Here is an 18,531-nt window from a genome sequence, read left to right on the forward strand (position 1 = left end):
TAAAATAAAATAAAATAAAATAAAATAAAATAAATAAAAATCAGATAGGCCAGGATCACAGTGCACTGTGCCTGACCTTAACTTGGAACAAACCATTTCTGTGTTACACTGGTTCCTGCTAGCAGAAAAATGGTGTGCAGCAGAGAAGATCGGGGCATTATCCCCCTGGCACTGTGCGGCATCAGTGCCTCCAGGACCTCTGAAAGAGCCAGGCAGGAGTGAGCACGGAGAGCACCTACGTCATCACACACTCCCAGTTGCCCTTTATTTCTGTGTCGGTACTGAAAGCGCCGTATCCAAGCATGGTCTCCGAGCACAAGGGAGGTTTATTTCCTTCTGGCTTTATTCTTTCCTTTTCTTTCAGATGTCCAACTTTCATTATTGTTAGTATGTTTACACATTTGAAAACCATTCCTGTGTGAAGTCACTCAGTTGTTCTGATGTCTGCTCTTCCCTCCTGTGGCTGCCACCCTTGCCCAGCCTGGATTCAGACACCTTGAGCTAGGTCGCGCTTTCACTGGGTACACCTGCCCCTCCCTCCCTCCGTCCCTCCCTGCTCCATCTCTCACTCCCTTCCTTCTCCCCCTTCCTTCCTGTGCTGCTGGGGACTGAATCTAGGGCCTCTCTCTTGCTAAGTACCTGTCCTCCCATCAGCCACATCTAACCCTGGGGACCCCTGTCCTCTGTCAGGCTGGTTCTCATCCTGTAGCGCTGTGCCCATTGCTTCACTTACGCACAGATCCTCACCTTGTTCTGCCTCACCTAGTGGACTCAGGCCTGAACCTTTGTGAGAGAGGATAGGAGTAAATGTTTTTAGTACTGTATATTGGGGGACTTTGTTCACAAGTAACATAAATGCAATTAATGAAAAAAATTAGAAAATAAGGTTTGCTCTGAAGAAATTTGCTTTTAGTGAACTTTCATTACATTTGTTCATAGAACGTGGTATAATCACTAGAAAGTACCTATCATCCTTGAAATTTCCTCTATAGTTCATCTTAATCGGTATCACTGTAGTTTTTGTTATTTTTTTTTACTAGACAGATACCTGTATCTGCTATTATAAACCAAATTATTTGTGATTTTTAGGAATTAAAAAGTAAAAACATTAAATGTGACATTCATGAAAAGATTGTGTGTCAGTCTAATTATCTTATTTTCAAATCCAGCTCTGTCCAAAACGCAGCTCTACAGTTTCTTTACAAACTCAGCATTGCTGTGGAGGCCTAGATAAAGCAGGGCTGTGGACTGGGAGTTAGGGCAGCTCGTGTGTGTAGGTCGTGGTGTCTCCGGAGCAGTGGCAAGTTTGCTCTACATATGTTTGTTTTCTCTACAGCTAATGGCAGCAGATAATATTCAGTAATAGACTAACAGTCCCTTAAACTTTTTTATTAATTTTAATGAGAAAGAAATAGCAATGAGCCAGTTTCAAAACAGGTTGTAGGCCAGTTACAATAATTAATGCATTGCATATTGTCGTCTTCGTAGTTATTCAGAGAACAAGATGTAGACATGATATCTTGTCTAAACACTTAGTACAAATCTTTCTTCTCATTGAACTAAGAGAAAGCTGTATATCTATCCTATTTTGTATATACAGATATATATGGGTTTTTTCACTACAAAATGGACCTTCGTTTATATCCCCCTTTTTTGTTTTGTTTTCTCAGAAATGGGTGTTCCATTGCCATTCAAATAAAGAAAATATTGTAGGCAAAGGGGGACTGCTGGTTAGCTCAGTTGTTTAAGCGCCTGCTTATGCAAACGCAGTCAGACACAGGATACCAGGGTTCGATCCCCAGCTCCATGTGCCTTACCAGACCCGCCCTTAAGGCAGCCTGAGCCAGCCAAAAAAAACCAAAATCCAAATATTGTAGGTACTTGAATTCATCAGAAGAACCCAAAATAGTCCAGTAGTCCATAAATTTGTCTTTGGAGTTAACATTTTTCTAGACAAACTTTATCTTTTACTTTGTTTTTATTCTATATACTTTAAAAATACTCTGATGTCACTAGGCATGTGTCTTTAACGTGATGTGCGTAGACATGACTTCCGAATGTACATTTCCAATTGTGAATGCAGACTGGAAAAACTTTAAACAAATATTAGAGAAGCTGCTGCTTGGAATTTATCCTGCTAAAATGAATAACTACAAAGTTCAGGTGCAAGCATTTTATTTTAGAATAATTGATAATATAAAAAATTGAATACAGGGTAAACCTGTAAACAAGGGTGAGGAAAACCGTGATCAAATGAGACAGTGGAGTGCAGTGTAGCTGTTAAAAAGTTACATTGTATATCAAGTGGTCACAGGAAGGTGTTCATTAGGTGTTAGATAAGAAGAGGTTATGAAAGAGCGCATCTGTTATCACCACTCCTCACTGGATCTTTTAAATATAAATGCATCAGAAAGGACCTGAAGGGTACTGCTGACATCCAGGGCTTGGAGATGATTTACTTTATTTAGATTGACTTTTGTGCCTAACCTTTCTTTCAGAGTTTCTTCAGGGAACCCTCCTAGACTGGTTACTGTCTTTGTGTTTGTCTCAGTGGCTGTCCCGCTCTAACATCCTGTATATGTCTTCATGTGTATCATCTGTCTGCACTACTCCTGCTGGAAAGAAAGCTGCTTAGTTCACAGCTATGACCCGGGAGCCCCAGGGAATGGCTGGTGTGAGGGCGGGGCGGGGGGGCGCTGAGTGTTTAGAGTAAACGTGAATGCATTCTTACTGCAATAAGGAAGGGAACTAGTGTAAGTAAAATTTTGAAAAATGGTAATTTCACTTTATTGTATGCACTTTTATATGTGAAGGAACTTGTAATAAACATTTAATGATCTTTTCTTCTTTATTTTTTCAAGGTTTCTAAATATTCTTTACAGAAGAAAGTAAGTGAAATGGTAAGGAAATGACCCAGCATATATTTCCCCACCTGGATTCGTGCATACAGTGCATCATGGTTTTGTGAATATCAATGTGATATTTATAGTTTAGAAAAACAGGAATAGTTGAAAATGGATACTGCTATCACCTTTGAAGGCTAGACTTGGAATTTCAATTCAGTACAGCTTAAATGAATTCTTTAACAAATTTACTTGTAAAGATATAGTGCCCTTATATTATAAAATAAAAATGTACGGGGTTCGATGCCCAGCATCACATGCCACGCCAGCCCCACCCCCAGGTGCACCATGCCGGCTACCGAGACCAGGCATGGTGGCTCACGCCTGTAGTCCCAGTGCTAGGGAGGCTGAAAACAGGAGGATCACTATGAGTTCAAGCTGCACAGTGAGACCCTGTAGCAAATACATAAAAATTTTTAAAAAGTGAAGCCATTATGATACTTTGCTAGATATTCATGCAAATTTGTAGTTATTTATTACAAAATTTGAAATAGATGAAGTGGCATTTGGAGTGCAGTGATCCAGTCGCCTTAGGAAAGCTCTACTTTGGTGAATCCCCATTCATCTTTTTTGTTCTATACTTGTGTGGTTCTCATTGTTCAATAGTATTTGTTGTGAATTCCTCTTCCCATGTATATAAAAATAAATATTTTTGGTTCACAGTATAAAATTCTATGGAATATTCTTCCTTTCTAGCACTCCTTCAATTCAAAGGACCTGTGTGTATAGCTTTGACTGAGAATTCTCCTAGATTTTCTTAAGTCTTTAGAAGGCTTTTCATGTGGGTTACTGAAGTTTCAATCTTTATTCTTTGCAATGGACTGTAAAGCAAGTGAGATTAATGTTTGAGTCTGGCTTCTCACTTCTTATGACACTGAATCTAAAAACATAAAGTAATATTTTGCTTCTTGAAATTGTTTTGGTGTGTTAGGAAATAAAAGAGATCATAAAGAGGTTGTTAAGCTTGATTGACTAAAAGATGTGAAATTCTGTTACTGTTCAACTGGAAAGAATAAAATAGTATTGTCAGACTCTTTTAAACTCTGATTTTAATTAAGAAGCTGAAAAACTAGATTCCAGTTTGGCCTTAAGTACCATGACATTTGTTCTGAAAGTCATCATCAACGCTACAGCGATTTTACACAAAATACAGTGAAATTGAATAATGTGTCCTTTGACCTGGGAGATAAGGCTACAAGTTAAAGATCAAAGGCAACATAAAATGTGTTGTATTCCAGTTAAAGTTTAATTAAACATATGTTTATAATCTCTAAATAAAAAGATACTTACCTAGTTTTGGTCACTTCTAAGCTTTTTTGTGGTAGTGAATTATAACCTATTAAAATGATTTACTAAGATGATATTTGAGTTAGAGTCATAGTGTTTTTTTCTGACTTTTTAAAGCATTATATCACTTTTCATTAAAGTAATTGTATATTTTGATGCATATATTTACTATCTTATGCCCACTCTGACAGAATATTTACTTTTTAATTTAAAAAGTACTGTTTTTCTAAACATTCTGATATATCTTTATCTTACATGATAATTCTTAGATAATTTTTCTTATATTGTTCTTAGGCAACTTACATTGCTTTTTCTATATTCAAAGTTAATCTTTTTTTTTTTAGAGCAGTACATCATTAGTTTATATTATTTGACTCTGAGCAAAGCAAAACCAAGATACATACTAGTGTCAAGGCACAAATTTAAAGAGTAATAACATCTAGTGTGCTAAAAAAAATTATTTGAAAAATAGTTTAAGAAACTTTTAACACAAGTTCATGATTCCGTATTGGTGAGTACATAGCTAGTTTTCAAGTTAATCTCATTAAGGAAATGGAGGGGCTGTGGGTACAGTTTTTATTAGTAATATTTCCTTTTCTGTATTTTGGAGTTTTTTGTTTTGTTTTGTTTTGTTCTTGGGACAGGGTTTCACTCTACAGAGTAGTTCAGGCTGGCCTCCAACTTGAGATGATCCTCCTGCCTCAGCCTCCTGAGTACTCCAATTACAGGCATGCACCATCATTCCTGGCTAGTAAAAGTATTTCTAAAAAATTGTATGTCAGTATTTATAAAGGATTCCCACTTTAAATGTCTCAAGTGTATCTTTTTTCTCTAGTCCTCATTTGTATAGATTAGCTGCATTTAAAAAGAGGCACACATGGGGCTGGGGAGACAGCTTGGCCGTCTAAGCGCCTGCCTGGCAAGCACAAGGACCCAGGTTCCATCCCTGGCACCACATGCTGTGCTCATCCCAGGACCTGGGGCATGCCATGTTGGCCACCAAAACCAGGCGTGATGGCACATACCTGTAATGCCAGCACCGGGGAGGCTGAGACAGGAGGATCACTACGAGTCCAAGCTACATAGTGAGACCCTGTAACAAATAAGTAAATAAAAGATTTAAAAATTGAAGTAAATAAAAACACATGTGAAGTACACATGTGTTTATTAAACACTTTATCTGGACATTATTTTCTTATAGTATAAATTGTGTAGTTAGTGGTAAAGTTGTATAAAGGAAAAAACAAATTAATCACAGGTAAGAACAAAATGTACTTAATGTAAGCAATGTATTTAATTATTAGTCGCAGTAAAATAAGCTTTATTTCCTATCATGATATGATATATAATATGAAAGTTGTAATGGTAGTAGTACCATTACTTTGTTATTTTTTAAAATGTTCTTGGTAGTTATTACCAGTTCCATTTGTTGTTTCTTGTCAATGAATTTGAACCTTGTTATCAGTAATCCTGCAGTCAGTGGCAGACTTGGTAGCTCAGGACTGTCAGGGCAGCCAGCTGAGCGCAAATGAGTACCGCTGTGCTGAGCTGTTGCTGCCCGTGTGGCCTGGAAGGTGTCTGTATTTATCATGTTCACTGAAGAGGCTACTGCACTTGGAAACAGAATTACGTCGTAGAAGGAAATGAAATTACATTTTTATTGAATTCAACTTTGGCTTCAGCAAAAGATGCTGACATAGTATATATCGTAAGTTAATGTATAGAGCTTCAGACACAGGAAATGCCTATGAAATCTCTTTGGCATTTGCTACATTTTTTTGTTAACAGAATTGTGAACCTTTTTAGGCAATGACTGCCTACCACTTTTTAGCTGAAAAGTTAAGTCTGTCATCGGGACCATGTATTAGTATATAGTAAAGCAATTTCTCTTAAAAGCTATATGCATATTTGAATTGAAAAATTTCTTGAATAAACAATGTTGTATAACTAGTTCTCAGTAAAATCCTGATGGGTTTTCACACACCTTTTTTTAAATTTCTAAAAATCATTTGTTTGTTTATTTATTTATTTATTTAGTACAGGGTCTCACTGTGCAGCTCGGACTCGTAGTCTCAGCCTCTCCAGAGCTGGGATTAAATTAGTTTCAGGGCCGGCACAGCACACTCAGGGTTCCAGGACCAGCACAGCATGCGATATTGAACCTGGGTTCTTGCACTTGCCAGGCAGGTGCTTAGACCAACAAACTATCTCCCCAGCTCCAAACTTTTTTAAAAAATATGTATTTATTTATTTGGTACAGGGTCTTGCTGTGCAGCTGAGACTCGTAGTGATCCTCCTGCCTCAGCTTCCCCAACGCTGACATTACAGGCATGCGCCACCATGCCTGGTTTTCACAGATCTTCTGAAAGTTATATAATGCCCTCTATCAGAAGTTAAATGATATTTTAGAGGAAATGAATATGGCTCACTTTTTTCATTGTTAACATTTGTCGACAACTAGTTCAAATGACCAACTAAAGCCCATAGAAGGGGGTGAGAAACTTTGAACTGACCTGCTATAATCATAATTGGTTGTATTATAACTTGGGTTAAAATCATTAAAAAATAACTTCGAAAAAGTTATGTGTCCCATTAGATTTGTGGAATAATAGAGTTAGGCACAGCTTTAATTGTGTAGTTCTTTATTAATATAAGAGCAAGCTCTTCTTGGTCTATAAGTTAATTAAAACTGTTAAGGATACTTTCATCAGTTAAAGAACAATTACAAATCGTTACATTGTGATTGTTATGTAATAAGATCTGTTTGTAGCACTTGATATAAATTCACTTTATCTCTATGGCAACCCTGGGAAGGAATTTGTAGAATAATCTCCACTTTAAGGCAGGATGATTTGCCCAAGATCATATCATCTCAGTCACAGAAACAGGATTTAAACACACAAGAGTAACTTTTAACTACTGTGCTACCCTACCTGCACTTTGGTTTTAAGTAGTAAAATGTGACTCTGGTTAATTTACACAAACAAATTCAGTGGAGGAACCCAGTCAACAGAGCTGGACAGTGTGGGAGTCAATTAGACCTCCCTTCAGGGATTACAGTACTTTCGGAAGGCAAAACATAGCCACAACAGAGGTCTCATACTAGTTTGAATTGGGTCACCACCAAACTTCTTCAGTTTTGTACTCTGCTTGCTCAGATCAAATTCCAGAAAGGTAGATCAATTGCTTTATTTTGGACAAGATGCCTTGCCCTTCCCTGGGAGAAAAATAAAGCTTGTGAGTTCTAGTCCTGTGAAATTAATGAGAAAGAGCCATTTCAGTAAAAGAGAGTATAGTACTGGTCATATTGGATAAAGGAAATGGATACTGCAGGTGACTCCTGCAAAAACCCACTGTCAGAACTCGGCAGGGCAGCAGTAACTCATTCAGAAGACAAGTAGGGAGTGCCCGTTGATGGGCCTATGCTATGTTTTGTTTGGCTGGTGTTTTGTTTTTTTTTTTTTTGTTTTTGTTTTTTTGTTTTGTTTGTTTGTTTTAACACTTTTTCATAGAAGCTAAAGCAGTTTTTTTTTTTAAGATGTAAAGCCCATCAATGATTCTGTTAATGCTGAGATTTTTTTTAAAAGCTTTAAAAAGTATTATTGGGGCTGGGGAGATAGCTTGGTGGTCTAAGTGCCTGCCTGGCAAGCTCAAGGACCCAGGTTCGATCCCTGGTACTGTGCTGGCCCTGGAACCCAGGCATGCCATGCTGACCACCAAAACTGGGAGTGGTGGCCGATGCCTATAATCCCAGTTCTGGGGAGGCTGAAACAGGGGGATCACTATGTTTCTGCATAGTGAGATCCTATAATAAATAAATAAATGATTAAAAATAAATAAAAATTAAAATATTACTGACTTTATTAACATTTTGGGGGATGGTACTGGCAATTGAACCAGGCGCTAGGCAACTTTTAAAAGTTAAGGTCAGTTCTTAAGTATGATAAAAGTACTGTTAGCTGAAAGAGTGGAGACCCTTCTATTACAAGTAGGGTCTTATTTTTACCAATTACACCTCTAGTTTGTTGGATTTTCACCTCTACTGCATTGCCTTCCTGCCACTTGGAGTTATTATTCTTGCCTTCTATTTTGTAATGCAGTGAGAAGGTGCTATGTTATTAAAATTAATCTCAGAAAAATTACCTGAGCTTTTCCAGTGTATATCAAATTTATGCTTAAAAACTAAAGGGACAAAGACTAGAAAAAATGATCTAATTAGGTCTTAATTATCTGGATGGTCTGTGGGAGAAAGAAAACTATTTGCAAGTACCAGACTGTTGCTTTAATCCCCATACTTTATTTAGTGGTAGGTTTATTCATTTTTTATATATAAATTAAACAGTTGACTTTGAAAAAGAAATTCTAAGCAGTGGATGCATTACATGAAGTGACTGTTTTGTTACAGGAAAATAGCGTGCTTTGTTTTACACAGATCTAGTAGCCTCTCCTAACATTTTTGTCCCAGTGGTGTAGCTCTAGAGTATTTTTATGACATTTATTTTTAGCATCTTACTAAGAAGAGTGGTTATCACTGTATACATGTTACACATGTTTATGTTTTATTATATCAATAACTTTAAAAATTATTCAAAATAGGAACAAAAGATCCAGTTTCATCTTCTGGCCAAAGAAGATTATCATAAGCAGCTGAATGAAATTGAGAAATACTGTGCTACAACGGCAAATCAGTTTGGATTGGTAAAAGAGAATCACATGAAGTTAGAAAAAAGTGGTAGGTATTATATTTAAACTGTAGAGATTAAATTCAGTAGAGATTATTAAAATAGACTTATTCATCATGAATAAACTTAACTTATATAGTAGCAGATGACTATTTAAAGAATATTAAATAATTATATCTATAATATTGACACTATTTTCCCTGTCCAAGCTAGTTATACTTTCTTTGAAATATACAGTGTTTTCCCAAATGTCTTTCATATTTCAGTACAAGAAGCAATACAGTTAAACAAAAGACTTGCAGCTTTAAATAAGAAGCAAGAATCTGAAATATGCAGCTTAAAGAAGGTAGGGTTGGTATACTTTGTATTATTAAATAAAATATTGTAATCTAAAATAGTCTTATTAAAAAACAGTAGTTTTTTGGTAGGAAACGTATAGATTCATAAACTTTGAGTTATGATTCTAGTAAGGTAATAATGAATTTCAAAATGTAAGATTTTACCCCATCAGGATTTAGATCTAAAATGTCCCCCAGAAGTCTCCTGCTCAGAGACAAAGCTTTTGGAAGGAGTCGGGATCGCAGAGGCACTGTTCCCAGCAGCAATCCATCGTAAGTTCATAGCAGAAAGTGCTGTTGGGCTGGGGTGCAGCGCAGTGGCATGGAGCCCACCCACAAGGGCACGGTTCTGAGTTCCCCTTCTGGTACTAAAAAAAAGAAAGACACTGCTGTTAGGAGGTGGACTGTGGTTGAAGGAAGTGGGTGACAGCAGTGGGCCTGGAAAGGAGTGTTACAGGTCCTTCTATGGTAAAATTGTTTTACACAGACCTGGTCGTCTCTCCTAACATTGCCTTGGAGCCAGCCAACCTCTACTGAACACTGAAACTGAGCCAACATAAGCTTTCCTCCTTTAAGCTGTGGGTGTTGGGCATCGCATCCCAGTGATGGCAGAGTGACTGACACACGCTGTCCACCTCGCCTCACCATCTTTTCAAAGTGCACTTTGAACTCAAGGAATAAAAACATGAATATGAGGTTCTGGTGCATCATTAATCTAATTTGGGACAGTACTGTCATCTCAACTCAAAAGGAGGCTGCTTGCCTATTTATTTTACTGGAAATACAAACTTGGGCCCTTGTACTGAACTCCTGCTCCCTTTCCCTCTTAAGTCAGGTTCTTGCACAGACAGTAAGTGGCTTTGGCTGCGCTGGACCATCTGGTCTTCTTGCCTCAGCTTCCCACAGGACTAGGATGCTAGGCATGTGGCAACCATATCATGCTAAGATTCTGCTTTTAAAAGGAAAAAAGTACTCCCTATGTAAGCATTTATACCTTTCCATATGCACAGAATCTCATTATTTGAAGTTACTATATTTAATGTAACAGATGTATTTTCTCCAAGGCTGAATTCACAGTGTAAGAAGTGGCAGCAGTTCCCTTGGGTCCCCAGTCCCATGCGCATGCAGGCCCTCAGTGTCACCCCCTCACCTGTGCTCCACACTCACAGTGTTTTGAGTTTGGTTCCTGCAATTGGGTGTAGTGGCTTTGTTTGTTTGTCCAGGTTGGGAGCGAACCCTAGGCCTCACATGTGCTAGACATGTGCTCTACATGGAGCTGCCTCATTTGGTCTGCAACCCCCTGGTTACATGTGACACTGCAAGGCTTTGCATATGCTGGCTCACTGTCTGTGGATCTTCTCTGGTGAGAAGTATGTCTATCTTTGGACCATTTGAAATCTTTTTTTCCATATAGTTATAGGGCATTTATAGGGTACAGTGTGATATTTTATACATGTATATAATCTGTCATGATCAAATAAGGATAATTAGCATCTCCTTAAATGTTTATCATTTCTTCATGTTGGGACTTTTGTATTCTTTATAAAATAGATACTCAGGGCTGGTGAGATAACGCAGTGGACTAAGCCCCTGCTTAGACAAGTGCAGGTCCTACACTGGCCCTGCCCTGCCCCCCAGGTGCGCTGAGCCAGCCCCCAGGACTATGTGTGCTGGTGCACACTATACTCCCGGCCTGGGGCGGCTGAAAACAGGAGGATGACTGTGAGCCCACGCTGCATAGTGAGACCCTTACCAAGTACATTAAAAGTAATAAAATAAAGACACTAGCTTGCTGTAAATGGTGGTCTGTAGAGTGTTAGAATACACTCCTCCAAGCATTACATTCTGGGACCTGTCATTGAGCTTCTCTCTACTTCCCTCTCTCCCCTTCCTAACCTCTAGTGAGCAGTATGTTATTCTTTTCTATGAAAATTAACTCTTTTAGCTTCCACATGAGCTAAAAGATGTGCCATATTTAGTATTTTTGTCAGTGATTTAATAATGTCCATAAAAATTTGTTGATTAAACTATTTGTATGCTTTATTGTTCTATTGCTAAAAGATTATACCTTCTAAATATCTGTAATTATTGTTTTGCATTGAATTAAGTTTCATGGTAAAAAATAGACTTTTATTTCTAGCATAGTTTAAGACACTGACCTATAGATTAGATGGAGCTCATGTGAACCCACTGAGACAAATCCTTGGCAGATTTATTGAGAGGGTGAAGAATGTCTCTCTCTAAACATGAGTGGACGGGGTGCTTGCAAGACAGTTTGCCTCTGTCCCAGGCCTTGTACTCTAGGCCAGGGCCACCACCGGCCACTCAGTGGTTTAGGGGGTGGCAGGCTTTATCACTCTGGAAAGACATGTCAGTGTATGTACAACCGGATTGTTCTCACAAGAAAGATTTATGAAAGGGAAAAGAGAAAATTGTGCTGCCTTTTGACTTCAAAGTCTAAGTGATAGCAAACATGGAGAGTTAAGAGCTGATTTTTAATGTTTTATGTATTCTAGGTACACTAGCTTTATATTTGTGTATCTTATGTAGCTTTTTAAGAAAAGCTTTTTGTTTTTTACTTTCTTTTGGAAAAACTAATCAAATCTAGTAACACTGGTTATGTCATTCAGTTAAAACTTCATTAATTTTCCCAAGGATAATGTTCATTTTTCTTTTATACTGTTCTGTGATTTTGTCCAGGACAGTTAAGTTAGTGGTTTATGATAAGGTGGAATTCCTTTCAGGGTTAGTCGTTAGATAAACTGAGTATTGCAGTGCTGAGTACTGGATTCACCATGATGGCCATCCAGAGAAATGCCAGATGCTATCTGTGAGCGGCTTGCAGCCTTTGCTGTTTGTCTGAGTGAGCATTGTTGGTGCACTGAGGAGATAGTGATGTGAAGCAGACCACCCCTGCCAGAGCAGGAGGCGCAAGAGAAACAGCATGGTATTTATGGCTCTAGGAACTGTAAGTTGTAATTTGATGAGATCAAAGCATGAGCTGTTTATTTGCTGCACTAGCAGCTTGAATAAAATAGTTAGAAAACAGACAATGTACTAAAAGTTCAGGCTATTTAAAAGCTTATAAAGGCTATAAAATCAAAGGCATAACTTTCAGTTGAAAATCATTTCATGGAGGTCTTTGATTTTAATTTATTATGCTCTTAAGATTTAAATTCATATGTAAGAGAAAGACACAAGAAATTATCAGGCTTTACTTCTGTGTCAACCATATACTAGTTTTCCATTCCTACCCTTCCTACCTCCCTCTATTTCCCAACAATTAATTTAATAGAAATTGATGCATTTTAGATTATCTTCTATAAGATATCTGATTCCAGTAGCTTCACATGTTTAATTACTGAAAAATGTAGAAAAACATAGAACTTTCTTGCATTTTGAAACTTGAAGAAGAAAAACATCTTGGAAAATCAATATTCCTTTATTTATTCAGCTAATTATAAGCTACATTAGTGAATGTAAGTTTTACCATGTGCCACTCGTCAGTAGGACATTGTGTCATGGGTATGAACTTTGAACAGATCACTAGCATAAAACAAACCATCTGATAATTCACTTCCTAAATTGTTTCAATATTTATTTGCTTCACACAGGTATATCTTTATGTTTATGAAAACCTAATATAAAAGCATAAATTTTAAAAAATAAATGCCAATTTCCATCAAAGCTTATTGCATATAAAAGCAATTTGAAAACAAGATTTTAGAAACACTTATGTGATAAAGATATATTACATTTTATTGAAGTCTATCACTGTTTCAAAAAATAGAATCACTTAAGCATAAAAGATTTTTAATTCTGATGACATTTGATTAAATAGTGCATTTTAATCTTACCTAGGGTCCTCTAGCAGACATCTGACCTTTGAGTTGATTTCATGAATGATTAAGACATTAACAACTGGAACAACTAGATTTCTTTTTCCGTCTTTTAGTATCCATAATTATTTTAATGTCATCCCATGTTATTTTGAAATTTATCTGTAATGGAAATTGCAAAACTTGTGAATTCCTCTGTTGAGCAAGTAAGACCATTTGGGATATAGACTAGAATAATAATTTATTATGTCTTATTTCTATAATTGCTGTCCAGCATATTCTTGAATCTGAACTTATAATACAGAATTAACCTATTTTAGACTCAGTGTAGGAATGTTGGTTACAACAAAGTTATTTTCTAGCTATAAAATATGCTTTTCTTTTAAAGTTAACAGAATGCTGATAACTCACCATCTGGTAAGTTTTATTTATTCAGCATTTGTAATAAAACTGAGCTGGTCTGTTCACATTTAAACCAGAAATATCTCTTTACTATGTTGTTGTTATTCCCTTAAATTGAGTGAAACTAACTGGCTCAGTCAGTGATTAAACCCTCAACACTAAACAAAAGCCACTCGTTTCTAAGCACCCATGCAAATTGAACGGTTCTGTTAACAATGGTCTGTTTCACTGGAAGATAGCAACACAATGAGAAGAAGGAGAGAAGTGGGTCCCCTGTACTCAGGAAGAATCTGAGGTGAAAAGTGAAGCCCATGGAGAGAGTAAAGAGAGAAACTTCAATGAGGAAGGAGGCAGCCAGCAGAGCCTTCTCTCTGACTTGGGATTCATTGCATGGAAGAAGTGGCTCAGACCTTGAGATGCATGGTGACTGCTGGCAGCACAAGAGGTCTCCACACAGAGATGCAGCAGGGGAGAGGGGTAACAGACCTGAAGGCCTTCACTAGCAGGTGGCTCTCTGTGATGCCACTGTTATTGCTGACTATACCACTTGTGTTCCTGTTCTTCCTGGTATACCAAGATTGAGATCACCTCAAGGTCATAGAAAATACTGTGGGCCGGTACCAAAGAACCAGCGGCTAGACCAAGCAGGTAACAACTTCCTATCCCCAACAAATTAAAAAAGTAGAATACTGTGAAACATTCAAAACCCATAAACGAGCTATACCTGGAAAACATCTCTTAGAAGTAGTCATTTTCTAAGGGTTTTAAATACTGGCAATAAGTCTCTAGCTGTAGCTGGCTGCCAAGCATACGCGCTCCTGAGTCTTCAGAACCCGCGGTCACCATCTGCAGCACTTAGGTTTCTCCTAGGCTTATCTGCATCACTCGCTCACCACACACTCTGCCACTGTAAACTGCCATTATGGTAAAGCTCTCAAAAGCTGGTAAAAATCAATGTGACCCAAAGAAAATGGCACCTCCCTCAAAGGAGGTAGAAGAAAGTGATGATGAGAAAATGTCAGATGATGAAGAAGATGATGGCAGTGGAGAAGAGGTTGTCTTCCCTCAGAAAAAAGCAAGGAGGCTGCTATGACTCCAGCAAAAAAAGTAGTGGCTTCTCGAACCAAAAAGGTGGCAATTGCCACACCTGCCAAGAAGGCAGTTGTTACCCCAGGGAAAAAGGTGGTGTCCACTCCTGCCAATAAGACAGTGACTCTTGCTAAGGCAGTTGCAGCATCTGGCAAGAAGGGAAATTTTGAGCCTGTTACAGCTCAGCCTATTAATATGGCTTTACTTTTTGTACTTGGTTTCTATACTCTTCTGCTGGATGGTTAAGACCAAGATAAAGCAACACCCATATAACAAGAACTATAACTTTTGTATCTGACAAGGTCAGTCAAATCCCCTCAGGATTTACCCTGAAACCTTGTACCACAGTCTCTAGATCCTTTGTCAGTGTCAGCCATGTGGATGAGTCATAGCCATTGCTTGACCAATTTGCTCTCTGTGAAAGCCTGAGAGAATGTTTTCTCTCCATGTGACTCTCTTTAGGCACACTCTACATCATCGATCATTTTCCTGTTTGGCCCCATAATGTCCTTTTTTTTTTTTTTTTTCAAAATTTTATTGATAAACAGATAGCAATGAGACAGTTTCAAATCAAATCGGAAGTACAGATTCAACAAATAACACACTGTATATATTCTTCTTAGTGGTTAATTGCTCTACCCCATAATCTCCTTGATCAGAAAATTTGGGACACAACTGAGTTACATGATGTTACAGTACAGGTTCTATGTCTTGAGTCCTCACAGACCAACTTCTGACATTGCCAGTCCTATGGAAAACCCACTACTATTATGGACTACTGGACTATATTGGAATATTTTGCTGAATTAATACACCTACAATATTTAAATGACAATGGAATGCCCATCTCTGCAAAACAACAAAAAAAGGTGATACAAATGAAGGACCATTTTGTATCTATATTCAAAATAGGATAGATATACAGCTACTTTCTCTTAATTCAGTGAATAAAAAGATTTGTACTAATAGTGTTTTGGATAGGATATCATGTCTGCATCTTGTACTATGAATAATCACTAAGAAGACAATAATATGCAATGTATTAATTATTGAAACTGTCCTACTCATCGGTTTTGAAATTGTCTCATTGCTATTTGTTTCTCAATAAAATTATTTTTAAAAATAAAACAAATTTTAAAAAGAAGGGAGAACCACTAGGAAGAGAGTATGCAGTGTGTTAATTATTGAAACTGTCATACCAATTTGATTTGAAACTGTCTCATTGCTATTTGTTTCTCAATAAAATTATGGGGGACAAAAAGGAAGATTTTGAGCCAGAGATCAGGCCTGGCATGAGTGAGACCGCCCAAGTTTTGCTGAATCCTTATTTGACCAAGAGCCCAGGCCTGGCATGTGAGTGAGACCACCCAGGCCCCACCAGGTCCTCATTCAACCCAGAGCAGAGGCCTGGTGTAAGTGAGACCACCAGGGGCCCGCTGGATCCTCATTTGATCCAGAGCCCAGGCTGGGCCTGTGAGTGGAACTTCCTCCATCATACAGGCCCAGTGTGGAACCCTGCAGCAGAACTCCCTGCAGAGAGGCTAGAGGCAAGACCCATCCAGCTGACCCAGGAGCAGAACATCTTGCCAGAGTGGCACAGAAGGTTCACCTCCAAGGGGTGCAGCAGGAAGAAGTGGAGCACAGCAGTGAGACCCAAGCCACACACACCTGGACAAGTTTGAACTTGGTAGATCTGGACCTGGTGCTAAGGTAATGTCTACCAAAGCTCTACAACAAAGGTCAAAAGACAGTGGCTATACAAAATGACAAAGAGAAGGTGCAAAATGCATTCTCAGGCTCTGAGCCCACCAAGAACAAATGCAAGAGACAACAGCATAGAAGAAATTGGAAATCACAAACCTGAAATCTCTGAAATAATAGCATCTGAAGTAAAGAAACAACTGCAGAAAGGTATAGTGGATATCAGATCAGAAATAATTTCTGAAGTAAAAAAAGAAATAACTAAAATGAAGTTAGTACTACGTGCTTCTAAAGAACACAGTGATAAAAAAGAGGAGACTAGAAAAATGATGGAATCCTTGAATGAGCAATATAGGAATGAATGCATGAAGCAGATTCAAAGTGCTATGCAGGAAATTAAAACCTCAATCATAAGCTGGCAAAATCGTTTGAATGAAAGTGAAGATAGACTTTCAGACCTTGAAGACACCATTGCAGCTAATGAAAAGTTAAGATCTCTTTAAAACAACTAGGATGCAGGAAAAAAATAATTCGACATCTGCAACAATGCAAAGATGAACAATGTAAGACTAATAGGCATCAATAAGAAGGATTCCATACAAATGATATAAAAATATGGGCAGAATTAATAACAGAAAACTTCTCAAATATGAGGAAACAGTCTGACATTCAGGTAAACAAAACATAGAACTCCAAATGACATCAACCCAATTAAAATCAAAATCAGACATACAATAATCAAGATCTCAGAAATTCAGCACAGGAACAGTATACTAAAAGCCACTAGAGAAAAGAAGCAGATCACATTTAAAGGAAAACCCATCAGAGTAACAGCAGATTTCTCTTCACAAACCATCAAGTCAAGAAGAGCATAGAGCAAAGCACTACAAGTCTTAAAAGAAAACAAATTCCAACCCAGACTGATATACCCTGCAAAACTCTCTTTCAAGTATAATGAAGAAGTGCAATACTTCCATGACAAAGAATAGCTAAATAATTTCATGATGACAAAGCCAAGCCTACACAGACTACTAAAAGATATTCTAGAGAAGAATAAAAATGACCACAACTCCATGAATGAGAATGGAAAGAACCCACCGGATAGGGCAAACAGTTAAACACAGGAGAAAAGGAGGTATACAAAAACGGTATTACATTTATTCTTTTCTATACAGTAGAAAAATATTTCCATCAGCATACTCTACAAATGGACTTCTCTTGCACACTATGAGTCATGATTCTGTCTGAGTCTACAGAGTGGATATCAAGGAAATAGCAGTAGTTCAGTCCCACAAGTGACACCTGGCCACCAGTAAGCATCGTGGACATTGCCCATGTTCACGACATACTAGAACTTTGTGCAATATCCTATCTTTAGACTGTTAGAAGTGTTGGTCATATATTTGCCATTCCAGTATTTATGTTATGTTTTACTCTTAGTAATTCTTTACTATCATGAAAACTTTTTCTTAGTTGAATTGTTTTGAAATATTTAATTTTTGATTAATATTTCATTTAATTTCCTGAATATTGTTTAATCGTAATTTTTGTTTTAAGATTTTTACTGTATCTTTGACTAACAATCTACTTATAAGTCATAACATATTATCTCTTAGTATTAGAAACTTTAAAAAGTTTATTTCCATTTTCCATTGACTTTATATCACTTCTTCCTTGTCTTTTACACACACACACATGAAAAAATATGTATATAACCTGACATAACATTGATGCTGTTTTTTAGAAATCTTCAATGATCTTTTAAATGGGCTCATCTAATATATCTTACGTAGTCCTAAATAACTACCATTTTGAGAGCTCTTTGTTTTTTATCCAGGACCATACAGCAACTTCTTTTGCCTTCTGGATTATGCTCCTTGTTATTTTCTGTAGCTATATCTGGAATTATTAGAATATTTCGAGTTTGCATAATTAGAAAATATTTTAGTTTACAAAGATATGTTCGCTAAGCATAAAATTCAATGAGGACAGATCTTTTTTTTTTCTTTCTGTCCTTTGAATTAATTAGTCTAGTTTCTTACACACCTGCTGTTTTTTTCCTAATGTGGAATAAGATGCTATTTAATTTTGTTCTTCCATAGCTAATATTTTTAATGTATATGCTTTAATGATTTTTTTCTTTACAATTAGTTTTGGACAATTTCATTTTTGTGTATCTTGGTATGATTTTATTCAAATTTCTTGTGCAAAAGGTTCATTTTTCTTGGAAATGTGGTGCTATAATTTCAACTAAATTCAGAAATTTTACATCTTTAAATATTGGGCCACA

The 18,531-nt window shown here is 37.3% G+C and overlaps 1 protein-coding gene across 1 annotated transcript in view; it reads left to right on the forward strand.

Annotated features, from left to right (window-relative positions):
- Window positions 1-18,531, forward strand: part of Ccdc73 (coiled-coil domain containing 73) — a 151,131-nt gene that overhangs the window by 89,949 nt on the left and 42,651 nt on the right. The window contains 3 exon segments of the mRNA XM_012516147.1: window positions 2,862-2,900; window positions 8,787-8,922; window positions 9,139-9,218. Of these exon segments, the coding sequence (XP_012371601.1) occupies window positions 2,862-2,900; window positions 8,787-8,922; window positions 9,139-9,218 (255 nt within the window).

The sequence above is a fragment of the Octodon degus genome, unplaced genomic scaffold, assembly GCF_000260255.1.
Source record: "Octodon degus isolate 3935 unplaced genomic scaffold, OctDeg1.0 scaffold00093, whole genome shotgun sequence".
In the NCBI taxonomy this organism is placed as follows: Eukaryota; Metazoa; Chordata; class Mammalia; order Rodentia; family Octodontidae; genus Octodon; species Octodon degus.